The sequence below is a fragment of the Equus asinus genome, chromosome 26, assembly GCF_041296235.1.
Source record: "Equus asinus isolate D_3611 breed Donkey chromosome 26, EquAss-T2T_v2, whole genome shotgun sequence".
NCBI lineage: Eukaryota > Metazoa > Chordata > Mammalia > Perissodactyla > Equidae > Equus > Equus asinus.
Genome location: NC_091815.1, coordinates 30,338,379 through 30,356,764, shown reverse-complemented (window position 1 = coordinate 30,356,764; position 18,386 = coordinate 30,338,379). Strand labels below are relative to the sequence as shown.

Sequence of the window (18,386 nt, the reverse complement as noted above, 5' to 3'; positions counted from 1 at the left end):
GGCCACCTGCAGCTTTCCTTAGCCACAGCCCTCAGTTTCCCTGGGGGAGACTACACGGGGTCCTGCTGCAGATGCCTCTCCCTCTTCTTCTTCCGTCCCGGGGGAGCCACCTCCCCAGACTCCGGATTCAGCGGCAGCTCTGGCATCTCCTCCTGGGATGCCATCTCTGCCACCCTGCTTTCCCGGCCCCGCTTCTTCTTCTTCTTGGTGGACGCCGGATCTGCCCTGGCCTCAGACTCACCCTCATCTGGCAGCTCAAGCTCCATCATCTCACCTTGTGGCTCAAGTATCTCCGGCCCTGGCACTGGCGCTTTGTGTTCTCTTTCTTTCTTCTTCTTCTTCTTGGTACATGCTAGAGCTGCCTGAGGCTCAAGGTCACCTGGCAGCTGAGGCTCCATCACCACCTCTTGTGGCTCCACCATCTCTGTCCCTGGCTCCATCATCACGTTTTGCCATTTTTCTTTCTTCTTCTTCTTTTTGGGGGATGCCAGAGCTGCGTTGGCCTGAGGCTCAACTTCATGCGGCAGTTCAGGCTCCATCATCTCCCCTTGGAGCTCCAGAGGTTTTGTCTCTGGCTCTATAGCCTCAGTCCCTGGCTCCATCATCACTTGGTACCCCTTTTCTTTCTTCTTCTTCTTCGAGGACGGCAGTGGGATGGCTTCCTCCTGTGGCTCCATCTTCACCTGCAGCTGAGATTCAACCATCATCCCCTCCACTGGCTCCATCCCTTCTGTCCCTTTCGCCCTCTTCCTCTTCTTCCTGGGGGATAGCACCATCTCTTCCAGAGGCTCAGTTTTAACCATGAGTTCCAGCTCCCCTGTCTTTTCTTCTGGCTCCAGCAGCCCCATTTCTGGCTCGACCATTTCTGCCTCTTTGGGCTTCTTTTTCCTCTTCTTGGTGGTGAACGGACATGGCACTCCCAGAGGTTCCAACATCTCAGCCGCGGGCTCTGCTGCCACCGGCTCCATCACCTCCAGTTCTTTCAGCTGCTGCTTTTTCTTCTTCTTCTTCCCCACGTCCATCTCTGGGGACCCCAAAGCTGTGTCCACCTCCAGTGCCCCATGCCCATTCACTGCCTCCTGAGGAACTGAGGCCTCTGGCATATGCCTCTTCTTTTTCCTCTTCCCCGAGGCTGGTGACCTCAGTGCCAAGGCCGACCCAGGCCCTGTGACCGGCAGGCTGCCTCCAAAGGCGCAGAACCGAGGCCTCAGGCCAGGGGGGATCTGTGGCGGGGGGCTTGCTGGGATGGTCCCCAAGAATCCTGAAAGGGATTCTTGGGGACCCTCAAAAATCCTTAGCCTGCCCTGGGGCGCTGGGGCACAGGTGAGGCCCCCTCCTCCCTCCGTTGCGGGGGCCAGCAGTGTTGCTTCTCCAGCCTGGGGGCCACTGCTGCCGAGGACCCGGTAGCGGTGCCGCTTACCCGCCAACTTGCCCTTCACGATCTGGGAGCCAGAAAGAGGCACAAGCCGCCCGTTGAGGCTGAAGGGAGAAAGGGGGAGGGCAGAAGCTTGATCAGATTCTCTTCGCGGGACAGGGGGAAAGAGCTGAGCAGCAGCATTTCTGGGTTCCTCAGGAAAGCCTCTCTAAATTTCCCCCCAAGTCCAGCCCCGGGGGTGGGACCACTCACCAGTCTGGGGCGAAGTCCACAGGGGCCTGGATAAGCCACAGTTCTACATCCGGGCCCGTCAACGCCTCCAAGGAGAAACGAGTGGGCTCTGAGGCTGGGGGCGTCGCGGTAAAGTTGGGGGGACAAGAAAACCGAGCCGCACCTGCAGAAGGGGAAACGGGGTCTGTCGACACCTTCCTGCCGGTCCACTCCTCCAGGACGCCTGTCGTCCATTGGTCCCAACCTCTTGAGCATCCCCATCCCCTCAGCAGGTCCCTGCTCTCTGCCGCCTGTTCCCCAGAGGCGCCCCTAGCTCCGCCGACCCATCCCCTGGGCGCGCCCTTCTCCCCACCGGTAGTCCCCCCCCAAGATACTCCCTCTCCGTCTGAACCGCCCGCCCCCCGGGGGGATACAGTCTCCGCAGGTCCTGTCTCCGGCGATGTCCCTTTTTCTGTCCTAACGCTCTCGAGCGCCCCTTTCTCCTCCCCCAGCCAGCTCCCTGCACCCCATCGGCCCGCCCGGAAGCATCTCACCGCCGGCCGGAGCGCCCGCCATCCCGGGACCCACGCCACCCGCAGACCCCGCCGCCGGAGCTCCGCCGTCCCAGCCGCCGACCACGTGGAACCAAGGGGGCGGGGGCTCCTCCGGGAGCGCCCATGTGGCCGGGCGCGCGGGGGATGTCGCTCGGAGCCCGCTCGCTCTAGGAGCAGAATTGGGGCAAATTTCCACTTGTGCAGAGCAGACAACCAAGGCAGACGTCTTTGCTCGAAAATCTGCTCCAGAAAGCAGCGGATGCGCTGTCGGGCGGGAGTTAGAACCGCATCAGGTTCCAGCGGGTCTCCCCCCGGTTTCTCTGACATTCTTTGCTCCAACGTCGCCTTAAAGGGGCAGCCACATTGCTAGGACCCAGCTCTTAAAGAGACAGGAAGATCGATTGGTCTGAAATTCTTAAAGAGACAGGTAAGAGTCGCGGTTGGTAGGGCTGTGCTTTCAGTGTTAGAATTCCTTCTGGGGAGGCCTAGATGCCTGGGAATTTCAGAATATGAGTGAGAGATGGAAAATGGAGGAATGGGGGGGTCATTCCTCCCGAGGGGCGGGGCTTCTGGGCTGCAGGGGAGCGGGAAACATAGGGGGAGGGGCCTGCGGGTCCCGGGGCGGAGCCTCTAGACTCCCGAGCTAGACACGCGTGGGGTGGTGCGCACTAAGGGGCGGGGCGTGTGGATCAAATGAGACGGGTAGATGCCCCGGAGGATTTAGTCTCGTGCGTGGGGGACATTCTCGAAGGCTTTGAGGAAGGGAGAGGGAGTAGGAGTCCGGAGCAGAGCCCCTTCCTTGCCCCGGGGCGCGTGTAAACAGCGGCACGTGGACGCAGACTTGGGGGACGCGCGCACGCCCCTTTCCACAGGGACCGCACGGCGTGGGGCGGCGGGTGCAGCAGCGGACAGCGGCTAGACAGGGCGACCCGACTGCATTCCTGGCCAGTGTGTCAGCGCCGCTTCCCGCCCCCTCTGCCGAGATTTCGGATCCTACTCCAGAATTGGGACGCCCTCCTTCTCAGGGAGGGAGCGACTTCCCAGAACGGAGAGGACCAGGGGAAGGGGACGCGTTCCCTCGGCCTGGGGTCCCCAGGCAGTTCCCGCGCGTGGGCGAGAACCCCGGGCGCCGCCCCTGCGGGCTCCGGGACTACAATTCCCAGAGGAGGCGAGGCGGGGAGGCGCCCGATGTCCGTCGCGGAAGCTGCTGGGGATTGTAGTCCCAGTCTCCGACTTTGGGGACTGTTGCTGGAAGTCCAGTAAAGATCCGAGTCGCCCTTTTTACCGACGGGGGAATTGAGGCTCAGAGACCCGAGGGGATACTGATTTATCAAGGCGCTTTTCTCACCTTAGGGGCGGGGTATGTGAGTCTCCCCGGGCCTCTAACCTTCGACCCCTATGGTAGCATCCAAATCATCACTCAAGAAAGGGGAAACTGAGCCTGGAGGGGTGGGGCAGGGACCCGGGAGTCCGCCTCCTGCAGCCACAGCGAGGTGGGAGTCTGAACTCTTAACTGTGTGGCCAGGTCACTCTCGGCTTCCGGACCTCGCCCTTCCTGTCTGTGAAATGGACTTTGGGTGAGTCCAAATGGGAATGTCTCAGTCTGCGTCCTACTCCTCCGGGACTACAAGTCCCAAGGTACTCAAGGCGACCCCGGCTCCCCCTCCCCTCCGGGACCCGCCTCTCTCCAGCGGGAGTCACGTCGTCTAACCTGTTCCCGGCGCCTGCCCCGCCCCATCCTCCGCTCTCCGCAGCCAGAGCCGGAGCCGGAGGAAGCCCCCCGATGCCAGGATCTGCCCCGGATCCGTGAGTTCCACCCGCCCTGGGGTCCAGCGGCTCTGAAGGAGCTCGACACCCGCGTCCCTGGGAGGACTGGGAGTGGACTCGGACGCCAGGTCCCCGGGCGGAATTGGGTGCGCAGACGCCAGGGTGCTGGGAAGGCGAGAACTCGGATGCCTCGTTTACTGGGCAGAAGGAAAGGGGGCTCAGACGCCTGAGTTCTTGGAGTGGAGGGTTCGGACGCCTTGGTCCCGGGGAAACTTTGGAGCTGGGACTCCTGAGTCCCTCGAATTGGGGGCTCTCGGAAGTCTGAGTCCTTGAGTAGAACTGGGGTATCGGATCCCTGAATCTTGGGCAGAAATGGGAGGCTCAGACTGCTGCGGCCGTGGAAGGGACGGCCACCCTTGCCACCCTCCAGCTGCCTTCTCGCCCGAGGCTCTAGGTCTCCGAGAAGAATTAGGGGTGGGGTGGGGATAGTGGAATCTGGGCCCCTGAAATGGAGCAGGACGAGCACCCGGGGTCCCCCCGGAGGCTGTATCCCGGCGCTCCCCCTCCTTTCCGGATCTGGGGTGGGGGCAAGGGAGGGGAACCGGGGCAGCGCTCCAACCTCCTGTGTGCCGCTGCGCGATCCCCAACATGTCATTAACCGGGGCGTCAGACCTGCCTAACCAGAGGAGGGACCTCCGCCCCAGGGCGCCCCCTGGCGGGGGCGGGGGGCAGCCTCCGATTGTCCCGTGGAGGTGGGAAATATCTGGGTTTCGCTGAGGACCTTCTGGAACCCAGGGCAGAATTCCAGAAGGTGGGATTGGATTCTGGGAGGCTGGCATGGCTGGGTCCTATACAGCCATTGCACAGAGAGGAAGAGGGTAAACTGAGCCTTAGAGGTCACACAGGCAGCAGAGTTGGGGGTCAGGATTTGGCCCCCCTTTCCCCTTGCAGCTCCCTGGGGGACGAGATCCCATCCACTCCCACCAGATTTTCTGACTAACCTTCTCCCTCTCAGGGCTCCTCTCCCTGACCCTGCGATGAGAAATGTCACCTCCGCCCCCATGTGTCTGACCCGAGGTAGTGGGAGATAAGGGAGGCACGGACTCTAATTCTGGAGGTGTGCCTGTCCTTGAAGTTGGGGGAGGGCAGGGCCCGGCCCCTCCCTCTGTCTGTCTCCCCCTTCTCTCCACCCCCATGCATCATGTGAGAGGATTAGAAGGTGGGGGGGGGGGAGGAACAGGGGGTTCTGCTGAGAGAAGGAAGAACTTCCTAATGTCTGAGCTTGAAGGGCATTGGGTGATGGCCCGAGATGAAATTAAAAATAATAACTGTGGCTGCCAAGACAGAACTCACAGCGTGCCAGGCTCAGGGCTGGCAGGTACACGGGATGGTTCCCATTGTCTACAGAAGTCTCAGGCAACTGCCCAAGGGTGTCGCTTGCAATGAGGTTTGGTGACCCCACCCTAGGGAATGCCTTCTCCCTACTCCAGCGGGGAAACTGAGGCTGGAGAGCAAGCACAGCCCACACCCTGAGCTTTTGCCACCTTCTGTCTGGAATCTTCCAGGGCTCCCCACGCCCCTGTGCCTAAAGTATTGGGGATGACCACTGGCCAGAACTCAGGAATGTGTGGGGAAAATTTAGGGCTCAGGAAGTAGTGTCACCAGAGGTCAAAACTCAGGGTTTTTAGGAATCTCAGGAAGAGTTTACAGGGCCCTTTTAGGGGAAAAGAAATTATTTTGGGTCTTGAGCCCTCAGTCCGTTCGAGACCCTGGGTTATCTTAATGACCAGCCAAGGAAGGCCGGTCATTAAGGATCCTATAGGTGTGAACTTTATTTCACGCTCTGCACTATTCTAAACACAATATAAATTATGTCACTCAAACTTCACACCCCTTTGAGGTGAAGGTGTTAATTCCCCCATTACACACACGAGGAAACTGAGGCACAGAGAAGCTGAATAGCCCATTCCACAGACGTCCACAGAGGGGGAAACCAAGTCAGAACTGTCGGATTCCAACTTGGGTATTCCCAGCCCAGCCTGGCGCTCTGACACGGTTCCTACTGAGGATGATTCCTCCAGGGAGCCCCCCGGGATGCTTAACCTGGCTCGGGTGCCCAGGAAGCCGGGGAAGGAGATCTAGGGGTGGAGGGGAGGAGGGAGCAGAGGCTGGGGCTGGAGCGGAGCCCGGCGGAGAGGACCTGGGGGCGGAGGGCAGGGGCCGGGGAGCAGAGGCGCGGCCCGGGCCGCCCCCGCGCCCCGCCCTGCCCGCGCTCCTCTCCGCCGGAGGTGCCGCACCTGCCCGGGCCCGCCGCGCATTCCCGGGGGCTGAGCTCAGGCGCGGTCCGCCCGCCGGGCTGGGGTCGGGCCGTGCCCCGGAGCGCCCCCTGGCGGCCCCGACCCCCCTCCGCCCGCGCCGGCCCCACGCCCAGGTCTGGCATTTCCTTTGCAGCCAGAGGATGTCAGCGTGGGATCTGAGAGTCTTAGAATTTGGGAAGTCTTGAAATGCCCCAAGAACCGCCCGCTGTCAGAATGCTGGCCCTGGACGCTGCATGGGATGGTTCCCTTTTATATTTTAACAGACACTTGCAGAGTGTTTCCTGGGTGTCTCGGATTTTGAAAGCCGAGTTTTCATTCCTGTAGTCCCCGCTTTCTGAGACTCAGTTCTCAGAGCTGTGGTTCCTCTGGCACCGTCTGGCCAGTTGGGTCCTCACGACAGTCCTCCAAGGTGGCCTACTATATGTCCCCATTTTACAGACCGAGCGGCCCTCTTATCAGGGTCGGACAGTGATGCGGCCAGATCCGAACCCTGGAAGTCCGGCTTCTTAACTCTTGCTCTTAGCCACTCCACTATGCCCCGCATTCAACTAGACTTTTCTGACAGTGGAATCCTGCGGTAGATAGAACGGTGCATGGAGATGGAGAAATCTAGGCTAGCCAACCTGCGGAATTCTAGAATGTTCCAAAGATAGAGTCTTAGACCCAGCACTTGCAAACAATAGACTCTCAAGCTGAGAGTTTTAGGCTCTGTAGAACTTCACTTACAACCTCAGAGTCCTTACAATTTCAGAATCGAGGCCTCCGAGAGATTGAAGAGACCTCTCAGAATAGCCGATTTGCCTCCTCCTTTCATTCTTGGGGAAACTGAGGCCCGAGGAGTGGAGCGGACTCATCATCACCAAGGTCACACGCTCCCAACACACCCAGATGAGCCACCAGCCCCAACAGGTTCTGTTCTGAGTTTCCCCAGACACAGGCAGGAAGCAGCATGCCCCCGCCCGCCCCGCGGCCCACGCCTGCACCGCCCAGCCAAAGCTGAGAGGTCGGTGTAGCCGGGGAGGTGGCAGAGCTGATGGGTGTGGTGGCTGCCATGGGATGGGGATGCTGGCCTGACCGGTTCCTGGTGGGCTGGCTCCCTCCCACTGGGCCGGTGACCACAGCGGCCAGCCACCCGTGGCCACCTCCCTGTTGTTCCTGTTAATGCTGAGTCTGTGCAAACCAGGTCTCGTCTGGGTGGGGACTCTGGGGAGAGGAAGCCGAGTGGTCCCTGCCCTCTGGGGCCCCTCCAGTCTGATGGAGATGACCCAGAATGACAAGTTCGATCTGATGGGAAACCTACTATGCTGACTTCTTGCAGGGTGAATTTGAACAAATGTTTCTGAGCCCCACTTTCTTGACTGCCATGGCGGTTTTAACCTTGGAATGAGGTATCGGGTGTAAAGTCTTTGGCACAATTCTCGGAGGCAGTGGCCCCTCAATAAATGGTGGTTTTATTTCATTAGACCCTCAAGCAACCAGCACAGGTCCTGACACACCGTTGGCAGCACAATTATTATTTTAAAAACTACCCCCAGCATCCAACACACTGTCTGCCTGATCCCTAGTAGGCATTCAGTAATGGATAGTTATTATTGCATCCTCTGTGCACTACAGTGCCGACACATAGTAGGTGATCAATGGGTATTGAAGGGATGATTCAAGTCTTATTAGGGCTGAGATAGAGAGATGGGCAAGAAGCCACGTAAAGAGAGTGAATTGTCCCGAGCCTTCCAAGAGGACTTTGAAGGAGCTAGCATTTCCCAGCCTGGGAAGTGGAGGAGCGTAGCGCTTCCAGTGGAAGGAACTAGGAAAGTAAAAGAGCTGCCCGGCTCCTCCTCGCCCAGCTCTGCGGGCGGGGTCTGGAGGGCGCCGTCTAAGAAGTCTGTCCCCGCAGCGCAGGCGCCCCGCTCCGGCCGGCACCATGGACAGCGAGGCGTTCCAGAGCGCGCGGGACCTCCTGGACCTGAACTTCCAGTGTGAGCAAGGGAGGGGGCGGGGCTGGCCGGGGCGGGGCTGGCGAGGGGCAGAGGCGGGGCCCTGGTCCTTACCGCCACTCCCACCCGCTCAGCTCTGGCCATGAAGCACATGGACCTGAAGCAGATGGAGCTGGACACGGCGGCAGCCAAAGTGGACGAACTGACCAAGCAGTTGGAGTCGCTGTGGTCCGACTCGCCGGCGCCTCCTGGCTCGCAGGCCGGAGCCCCCCCTAGGGTGAGCCTGCTGGTCACCCCCCCGCCCCCAGTCCCCAAAGCCAGCTTCTTTACGCCCAGAGTTCAGGCAGGGCTGCTCCACAGAGGTGTGCAAGTGGTGCGCTATTGAAGGGAACTCTAAAGAAGGGACCAGGTGGAAGTGGACATCCAATGGGACCCTCGGAAGGAAAGGGGCCTTTTTCTAAGCGGCGCAAAGGCCCTGGATGGGCTAGCCTCAGCCCCGGTTTCAGGACTCTCCCCAACACCCCTCACCTGGACTCCCCGTGCGTTAATCTCCCACTCCAACTCCCCTTAGTTGATTTTTGATGACCTCTTTTGATCACCTACCAACGCCTCTACTAATGTCTCCTTTGACCCCTCAATATCCAGGCCTCCCCACAGCTGTCCCGGTACAGCTCCAGCCCGGTCCTTGACCCCTTCGGCAGCCGCGGGTCCCCCCGAAAGACGACCACCGACGGCGCAGACACCTCGTTCGGACGCTCCGAGAGCGCCCCGACTCTGCACTACAGCCCGCTGTCCCCTAAGGGCCGGCCGTCGTCCCCGCGCACCCCGCTCTACCTGCAGCCGGACGCCTACGGCACCCTGGACCGCGCGCCCTCGCCCCGGCAGCGCGCCTTCGATGGCGCGGGCAGCTCCCTCGGCCGCGCGCCCTCTCCGCGGCCCGGCGGGGGCCCGCTGCGCCAGCAGGGTCCCCCCGCGCCCTTCGACTTTCTGGGCCGCGCCGGTTCCCCCCGTGGCAGCCCCCTGGCCGAGGGGCCCCAGGCCTTCTTCCCCGAGCGGGGGCCCTCGCCGCGCCCCTCGCTCTCGGGCTACGACGGGCCGGCGGCCTTCGGGGGCCCCCTGCTGGGCGCGGGCGGCAGCGCCTTCGCCCCGCCTCTGCGCGCGCAAGGTGAACCAGGGGGCCGGACTTGGGGGGTGGGAGGGGTGCGCGGCCGGGACCAGCCTTCCCCCTTATCCCCCTTCACCCCCTCTCCCCAGACGACCTGACGCTGCGCCGGCGGCCCCCCAAAGCCTGGAACGAGTCTGACCTGGACGTGGCTTACGAGAAGAAGTCTTCGCAGACAGGGACTTATGAACGTGAGTGATGGGAGGCCGGGGGAGTGGGGGAGGCAGAGGAAAGCACCCCCCCCCCCCAAGACCCTAATGATTCCCCCTTCGCAGGCTTGGATGTCTTTGCGCGGCCCTCCTCGCCGGGCCCGCAGCTGTTGCCCTGGAGAGAAAGCAGCCTGGACGGGCTGGGGGCTTCCAGCAAGGTGAGGGGCGGCTGGGGAGGGGCTGGTGGGCAAGGGCCGGGAGCGGGATCAGGGTCAGTCTCTCCCTCCTGGCTTCGCCCTCAGTTTCTGTGCCCTTCCCCACGCTCTTCCTTCTTTACCCTGGGTCCCACCTTCTCCCTGACTCTCTTTCCGCTCCCTCACTCCCTCTGGCTTCCCTCCCCTCCTCTCCCTTCTCCCCTTTTGCCCATTCCTCCCTCCTCCCCGCCCCCTTTCCTTACTGTTCCTTTATCCCCATCTTGCTCCCACCTGAGCCCCTTCGTCTTTCCCTCCTTCCCTCTTTCCGCCCCAGGACAACCTCACCAGCGCCACCCTGCCTCGCAATTACAAGGTCTCCCCTCTGGCCAACGACAGGCGTTCCGATGTGGGCAGCTACCGCCGATCGCTGGGCTCCGCGGGGCCATCAGGCACTTTGCCCCGCAGCTGGCAGCCTGTCAGCCGCATCCCCATGCCTCCGTCCAGCCCCCAGCCCCGCGCGGCCCCCCGCCAGCGCCCCATCCCCCTCAGCATGATATTCAAGCTGCAGAACGCCTTCTGGGAGCATGGGGCCAGCAGGGCCATGCTCCCTGGCTCCCCCATCTTCTCCAGAGCTCCCCCGCCCAAGCTCCCTCCCCAGCCCCAGGCGCCCCCCCAGCCCCAGCTACCCCCCCAATCTCAGCCCCAACCACAACCTCAGCCTCAGTCCCAGCCTCAACCCCCTGCCCCAGCCCCCCAGCCCTCCCAACAGACCTGGTCCCCTGTGAGCGAAGGTGAGTCAGCAGTGGGGGGCCCAGAGGGCTTGGGGAAGGGAGGACAAATGGCTGGGACCACACCAGTTGAGGAAGCCATCACAGCCAAACTCCTGTGTGCAGACACTGCCCCTGCAGACAGCTAGGCCAGATGAGCTTGGGAATTTGCTTAGGAACCAGGGATAGTGCAGCAGTCAAGCATGGACCCTGGAGTCGGACTGCCTAGCTCCATGCCGTGTGACCTTGGGCAAGTCACTTAACCTCTCTGGACCTCAATTTCCTTCATCATAAAAGATGAATGATGATAGAACCTATCTTATCGGGATACGGTGTTAGATTACTTAATCCATATGCAGTCCTTAAAATAGAGCCTGATGTATAGTAAGCCCTTGATAGCTGTCATGTTAGTTATAATAACTATTAATATTTTTTGGTGTGAGACCGGTGCAGGGCCTGGAGTTAAGCAGAGTGGGTTTTGAGCCCCTCTCCACCACTGACTTGCTGTGTAACTCCAGATAAATTAGTTAACCTCTCTGAGCTTCCATTTTCTCATCTGTGAAGAGAGATTGATAATACCTACCTCATGGATTATGATGGGCATTCAATGGAATAATGTATTGGGAGTCATCATTATTTCTACCTGCTTTAGAAGCTCTGATAGAGAGAAATAAGAAGAGCATCAAGCACCAAGATTCTGGTCCCAGCAGGAGTTTTGTGCCCAAGATGTTAGGAGAGGAAATTCTTAGAATCTTAGAAAGTCTAGTCTGTCATGATGGTAGGCACACAGATTCTGGAGTCCGATAGAACTGAGTTCAGATCCCAACTGTGTGGCTTTGGGCAACTGACTTGCCCTCTCTGAACTCAGTTTCCCTTTCTGTAATAAGGAGATGATAGCCAGATCTACCTCACAAGGTAGTGGTGAGAATTCAGTAGGACAGGCACGGAAAGTGCCGAGTACATGTAAGTGCTTGACTCATGGGAGATGTCATCATTGTATATTATTCACAGCCCAGGCAAAGTGTAGCTCAGAGAGAGCAAGGAACTTCCCTGAGGTCACACAGCAAATTGGGTCCTGGAAGTTGTGGGGAGGGAGTCTTGGGGGTCGCCCAGGGAACCCTCCTCTGATGGGGCTCTTGATCCTTCTAGGCACCCCCAAACCACCCGCTGAGCTGGAGCCTGAGCCAGAGCTGGAGGGGCTGCTGACGCCAGTGCTGGAGGCTGGCGATGCAGATGAAGGCGCTGTAACTCGGCCCCTCAGCCCCACACGGCTGCAGCCAGCGCTGCCGCCTGAGGCACAGTCGGTGCCTGAGCTGGAGGAGGTGGCACGGGTGCTGGCGGAGATTCCACGGCCCCTCAAACGCAGGGGCTCCATGGAGCAGAGCCCTGCTGTAGCCCTGCCTCCCACCCACAAGAAGCAATACCAGCAGATCATTAACCGCCTCTTCCATCGGCACGGCGGGCCTGGGGGGCCTGAGCCCGAGCTGTCCCCCATCACTGAGGGATCTGAGGCCAGGGCGGGGCCCCCTGCTCCTGCCCCACCAGCTCCCATACCACCCCCGGCCCCACCCCAGAGCAGCCCACCAGAGCAGCCGCAGAGCATGGTAAGTAACATAGGAGGAAACGGGGGGTGTATCAGTTAGCATATGGGAGTGACCCTTCCCTTTGAGGACCGCTGGAAATTGCACACATCCCATCTGCCACATCCCATTGGCCAGGAACCCAGCCTCAAGGGGGCCTGGGAAATGTAGTCCTTAATCTAGGTGTGCCCATCCTCAGAAGCAAGGGAGAGTATATATGGAGGGGCGTCTGGAAGTCTTGGCTGCACAGAGACTTTCTCTCCTCCTCCCCGATAACCTGCCCCCCAGGGCATCCTTTAGGAATCTCGGAGTCTTACAACTTGGAGGTGACTGCGTCTTGGCATGACAGTGGGTTTATTCTGGGACTTGGAAAGCCTGCCTGAGTCAAGGCAATCACCATTTCTCTCCCCGGGTGCCATACAGGATCTCGGGTCTGCCTCCTCTGGGGATCTGCTCTCTCCTCTGACATCTCAGCCACCCGGGCCATGGCTAGAAATGGCCCACCCAGCCCTGACTCACAGTGACCTCTCAGTTCAAGTCCATGGTGTCCTCTGACTCCACTCAGAGCTGCTTTCATTCAAATTTTCAAGAGTGCGTCTCTGGTCTCTGAGGCTGTGGGTGTTGTGGTTAAGTGAACCAGCTGCAGAGCTTGGCTGCCTGGGTTCAAATCCCAGCTCTGCAGCACTTAGCTGTGCAACCTTAGGCAAGACACTTAACCTCTCTGGGCCTCCGTTTCCTCATCTGTAAAAGAGGGGTGAGAATAACCATAGGGTTGCTATGAGGATTAATATATTAATATAGTGCATTTTGCCTTGGGGTGGGGAGTGTAGTCACATGAAACAGTCCTGATCGCTCAGTGTGGGTAGACAGAGGGAGGAGAACAATTCCCAGGGAAGAAATGGGGGCCAGGTAGACACCCCAAAATGCCTATTCCCAGGCCCTCTCGAGGGTGGAGCCAAGAAATGTTGAGGCTCAGGGTCTTGAAATCAAGAACGGAAGAAATGGTCTTGAAATGGTCAAGTGGCACAAAGTCCCAGCCACAGAGAAACCTGAAAACTCACAGAATGCAAGAATTCAGTCCTGGCACCCCCACCTCAGAACAGTGACATTTCAGAATCCTGGAGCCCTGGAGGTTTGAAGAACAGGATCTTAGAATTTAAAAGTTACTAACACAGACCCTGGTTGTTACTGATTCTTGAAGCCGTCACAACTGAAAATTAGAGACTCTTATCACTTGAATCATAAAATCACACATTAGTGCACTAACGTGTTGTAAAACAGGATTATATTTTCACTGAACACTTCCCACTGGAAAGGAATACACAAAGACCACAGAAACTGGGAGGAAATAGATCAAAGTGGAATCAAGAGGCCAAAATGACAGCACTCAGAACCGTGCTTAACATTTTGAGTATTTCCTCCCAATATTTTGGCGTGAAATTCTAACCATCAAATATTAAAGTTCTCAATCACAGAATCTTGGGGACGTAATGTCCTGGGTCCTTGGCAATTTGAAATGACACAACAGCATTTCCGGACTCAGGACATATTGGAAACTTGAAATAAGTGAGCATGGGAGAATTTTGAAATTCTTGGGCTCTTGAGATCTCTGAATTCTAGAATCTTGAGATCACGGACAGCCAAGACCAGAATCCTGAATGCTACGTGCTCAGAATAAATCAGCCTTGCAGGAGGGCACTTGAAAATCAACAATAAGAATGCACAAGGAGTAATATGATAAATATTCTAATTCCAACCATCTGGAATGAACACTTGGTAACATTTTTGTCATGCGTGCTTCATACCATTTATTTTTTATAAAAGAAATGAGACTGTGGATGGGTTGAATATCTGGCTTGCACGATCATCAGTTCCAGGGTCTTCCAGGTTCCTCTCGCGTCTCAGGGCGCAGCATTGCAAAATCAACGGGCGCCCTGACTGTTGGAGGGAACCGGAGGCTGCGGAACCGAGGCGCCCCATCCTCCTGGCGCTCTGGACTCAGGCTCTGGACCTCCCTGGGTTCCCTCGCAGCCCTCCTTCTGTCTAGTTGGATGACCCGGTGTAGCTGCCGCGTGGTCCCTGAGTCTGTGTTTCCCACTCTGAGTAATGGGGGAATTGATAATCCCTCCAAGTCATTGAAGCCCGCCCCACCCCTCTCCGCCCTGTCTCCCAGGAGATGCGCTCCGTGCTGCGGAAGGTGGGATCCCCGCGCAAGGCCCGCCGCGCGCGCCTCAACCCTCTGGTGCTGCTGCTGGACGCGGCGCTGACCGGGGAGCTGGAGGTGGTGCAGCAGGCGGTGAAGGAGGTGAGCGCCGCCAAGGGGCAGGCTGGCGGGCTGGGGGCGGCGGGCGCGGGATGGAAGCCGCGGGACTGAGCCTCCTGGTCCCCCGGCTCCACCCCCACCCCCAGATGAACGACCCGAGCCAGCCCAACGAGGAGGGCATCACCGCCCTGCACAACGCCATCTGCGGCGCCAACTACCCCATCGTGGACTTCCTCATCGCGGCCGGCGCCAATGTCAACTCCCCCGACAGCCACGGCTGGTGAGCCCTGCCCGGCGGGGCGGCGTGGGGCGGGGAGCGCGCGGCGGCCCGGGGCCCCGCGGGCGAACGCGCGGCCTCACGCATGCCTCCCGTGCCTAGGACACCGTTGCACTGCGCGGCGTCGTGCAACGACACGGCCATCTGCACGGCGCTGGTGCAGCACGGCGCGGCGATCTTCGCCACCACCATAAGCGACGGCGCCACCGCCATCGAGAAGTGCGACCCCTACCGCGAGGGTTACGCGGACTGTGCCACTTACCTGGCAGGTGCGAGGCGAGGCGGGACTGGGCCACCTCTGGGGGAGCGGGTCGTGGGGACGGAGCCGCCCAGCTGGCAAGTGTTGGGGGGAGGGCGCGGCAGACTGCCACTCAGGAGGGAGAGGACGTGGGGGCTGTGCCAACCATGTCGCCGCATCGCAGAGCAGGGGGCTGCGGGATGGAGCGCCCGCCAGGTTGGGGGACTGGATCTCCCACGCGGCAGGTGCAAGCAAGGTGTGCGGGGGGAACGGATCTTCACCTTCGAGGGAGAGGGGGGGACACGGGGGTGTACCGCAGGCTGGACACCTGCGGGGAGAACGGTGGTCGTGGAGATTTCGCCCTTCATCCGCTCTCTCACCTGGGGGGCGGGGTTGGACGTTCCGACTATGCCATCTACCTGGCGTAAGGCTGGGCAGGGCGGCTGTGCTTACCTGTGGGAGATACAGTACCATACAGCCGGCAGGTGAGCAGGCCGTGGCTTCTGGGGACGGGCCTGGGGACTCTTCCACTTGGAGGGAGACACGAGGCTGTACCATTTATCTCCGGCAGGGGCGCCACATGACCTAGGCTGGCGATGGGAGGAACGAGGCAGGCTGCCCCGTGGGGCGGTAGGGTCTGTATTGCACACCTGGAGGGGCGAATTGCACCCTAGGGGGCGTTAGGAACTTCGCAGAGGTGGAGAAAGGCAGACTGCGGGAACTGGGGGTGGGACAGTGTATTTGAGAGGAGAGCCCAATGGGGCTCCGTGGCAGCCTGCTGTGCCACCCCTGGCAGGAGGTGGGTGAGAGCCGTGGGGCTGTAGCAACTGCCTTCCGGTGAGCCGGGCAGACGGGGCCTGGATCGCTGGGCGGGAAGCAGGCCGTCCCCTGAAGAGGGGCCGGGCTGTAACCTTTGAGTGTGAGGATGGCGCCATTACACCTTTGTCACAGGTAGGTCGAGCCTGGGAGATGTGAGGATCACTGCTCCGAAGAGGAGAGTTCAGTGAGGGCGAAACAGAGATTGGACAGCACCCGGGTGGGGAGGGGAGGAGAAACTGGACCCCAGTGGACTGAACCACTAAGGAGGGGGAACGTGGTGGACTATACCATCTGGGAATGGGGCTAAATCCTTGCTGGAAATGTTACCACTTAAGGGTCGGGGGGCTTGAGTGAGCTGGACCTTCTGGAGAAGTTGTTACATCCTCTTCGGAGACTTTATCACTTGGTGGGGGGGGGGGGGGGGGGCCGGGGAAGCAGTGTGGACTGCACCATCTGCAAAGGGGGAGATGGGAGCACTTAGGGGAGGAGGGGTCGGGCTGTACCATCCGAAGGAGGGGTTGAGAGCTTTATGGAGACTGTACCACTTCCGCGGGGGGTGCAGGCGACTGGACCTCTGCGGGCGATGCGGGGACTTCACAGTGTACAGGAGGGAGTGGGGACCACTGACCCTGCCTCGGGGTGGCGGGGGGAGTTGGCCTAACGATGCACCCCAGCGTTCTTGAATTTCAGAGACTGCCAGTGTCGGCAGCTGACTCCAGCTCAAGCGCCCCTCTTCAGACAGGGGTACACGAGTTCTCAGGTGTCTCGTCCCCCAGCGAGGGCAGGCACCAGATCCCAAGGCGCGTCCCTGTCCCCAGTGTGTCTGGTGCCCCTGAGTGTTCCTGGTCCCCCTCGACCGGCGCTCACGATCCTGGCCGCTTGGTGTTTCAGACGTGGAGCAGAGCATGGGGCTGATGCACAACGGCGTGGTGTACGCGCTCTGGGACTACAGTGCCGAGTTCGGCGACGAGCTGTCCTTCCGCGAGGGCGAGTCGGTCACCGTGCTGCGGAGGGACGGGCCGGAGGAGACGGACTGGTGGTGGGCCGCGCTGCACGGCCAGGAGGGCTACGTGCCCCGTAACTACTTCGGGGTGAGCCCAGAAGAGACGTCGTGCGGGCCTCTAGGGAAGGGGGTGATGCCACAGGAAGAAGAGGGGGCGAGAGGGACAGTCCATTATAGGGGAGGGGAGGGGGTCAAAAGAGTCCATTATCGATCGTGGGGAGGTGAGGAAAAGCCCATTATAGTAATGGGGGGAGATAAAGAAAAGTCGACTGGTTCATGTTCAACCAAATATTTTTATTGTCATCCCTTAATATATTAATGGGGAGCAATGAAAAATCCCATCTGAACGACGAGGGAAAAGTTAAAGAATTGTCCATTACAGGCCTGGTGGTGAGAAAACTTTTGTGACAGGCATTGGACAGGGTGAGGAAGAATTCGTTAGTAAAATTACGGTAGAATTGAGGGAGATTCTGCTATGTTAGGGGAGGAGACCAGGATCTCTGTTCCTAGGAGAGAAGAAGATCCTTTTAATTTGGGGTGGATGGAGGTGGATCCCAACTGGATAGCCGTGGTGGTAGGGAGAGGCCGTCTGGGAGACTCAGAATATTCCATTTCATCAACGGGCTGGTAATTGGAAGGCTGCATCTGGTGCTTGGAGGCGTCAGGTGACTGCATTAAATTTGGGGGTGGAATAAGGGGCCCGCGAGCTCCTGGAGCCTGAAGTCCCTGTCTTGCCTCAGCTCTTCCCCAGGGTGAAGCCTCAGAGGAATAAGGTGTAGCTGGGAGAGGATGTTTCCCAGGGAGACAGGAGGAAGCCGCCCGCCTTGGCTCCACACCTCCCTCTCCGTGACTGCCGCATCTCCCCGGCCCCAAGGCCTGCAGGGGTGGGGTCCTTGCTGCCAGCTCTCTGCTTCCCTGGAAGCCCCCGGGGGGAGAAGCCCCAGCCTTAAGTTTAGAAACCTGCCTTAGCGGTGGGAGGTTGTGGTGGGAATCACTGGGGGCAAGAGAGGACCCCACACACCCATTTGCCAAATCAGATCCCGTCCAAAGTGCCACCCACTCCTACTGGCAACCCCTCCCCCTCCCTCACAGCAAGCCAACCCACCATCCCACCCTGGGATGGGTCACCTCCACTGGATTTCCCCGGGAGTCACCTCCACCCCCATCTCTCCCAGCAGCCTCTGGGGCAGGGGAGGCACATTGGTCTCTCCCAAGGTCCCAGCCCCACCTCCCCCCATCAAGTGCCTTCACACAGCACTGGTCTTATACCAAAATGGGGAAGTTTTTCTTTATAAATAAAGGTAGTTTGCACAGAAATTGACTTTCTCCTCTTTGATTCCTTCTGACAATAAGTGCTTCTCCTTGGTACTATTTTTGGCAAGCCAATCTTAAAAAGGCATTATTATATTATATTATATTATCTTATATTATCTTATCTTATATTATATTATATTATATTATATTATATTATATTATATTATATTGTATGGCAATCTTTCTAAGGCATTTCCCCTATGCAAATCCATCTTTCCTCTTTTAAATACGCCTGATTTATTTTTTTTTAGTGTCTTGATCTTTTGTCATGGCTTGGGTTCCTTTTAAGCACAGTACTTTTATAGTATCTGTCTGATAATTCCATCGTCTGAGTGTGGGGCCCTCTACTCCTGTGGTTGGTTGCATCTGCTGGTTCTCGCTCATGGTAGATTGTTTCCTTGTGGCGATGAAATTACGGTGTGTGAGGTCGTCCTCAACAGGGCTTTATCTGATGGAAATCCA

At 59.0% G+C, this 18,386-nt stretch overlaps 2 protein-coding genes across 8 annotated transcripts; one reads left to right on the top strand and one right to left on the bottom strand.

The window, feature by feature from the left end:
* Positions 1 to 50: 50 nt before the first annotated feature.
* On the bottom strand, positions 51 to 2,449 carry POLR1G (RNA polymerase I subunit G). The gene is made up of 3 exons (XM_014860927.3): positions 2,140 to 2,449; positions 1,628 to 1,769; positions 51 to 1,479 (listed from the first exon to the last, which is right to left on the bottom strand). Exons 1-3 carry the CDS (start codon positions 2,159 to 2,161, stop codon positions 51 to 53), a joined length of 1,593 nt encoding a protein of 530 aa, XP_014716413.3. The 5' UTR covers positions 2,162 to 2,449.
* A 27-nt stretch (positions 2,450 to 2,476) lies between these two features.
* On the top strand, positions 2,477 to 17,927 carry PPP1R13L (protein phosphatase 1 regulatory subunit 13 like). 7 transcript variants are annotated; one of them, XM_070499363.1, is made up of 13 exons: positions 2,477 to 2,566; positions 8,124 to 8,200; positions 8,293 to 8,435; positions 8,804 to 9,323; positions 9,413 to 9,511; positions 9,596 to 9,687; positions 9,998 to 10,454; positions 11,580 to 12,034; positions 14,184 to 14,315; positions 14,420 to 14,553; positions 14,653 to 14,819; positions 16,499 to 16,698; positions 17,351 to 17,927. In XM_070499363.1, the coding sequence occupies exons 2-13, from the start codon at positions 8,146 to 8,148 to the stop codon at positions 17,387 to 17,389; spliced, it is 2,493 nt and encodes an 830-aa protein (XP_070355464.1). In that variant the 5' UTR covers positions 2,477 to 2,566; positions 8,124 to 8,145; the 3' UTR covers positions 17,390 to 17,927. The 7 variants fall into 7 exon arrangements, with proteins under 7 accessions (XP_070355464.1, XP_070355463.1, XP_070355465.1 ...); XM_070499362.1 differs by having other exon boundaries at positions 2,529 to 2,566; positions 8,119 to 8,200; XM_070499364.1 differs by lacking the exon at positions 2,477 to 2,566 and adding an exon at positions 3,163 to 3,716 and having other exon boundaries at positions 8,119 to 8,200.
* Positions 17,928 to 18,386: the final 459 nt, after the last annotated feature.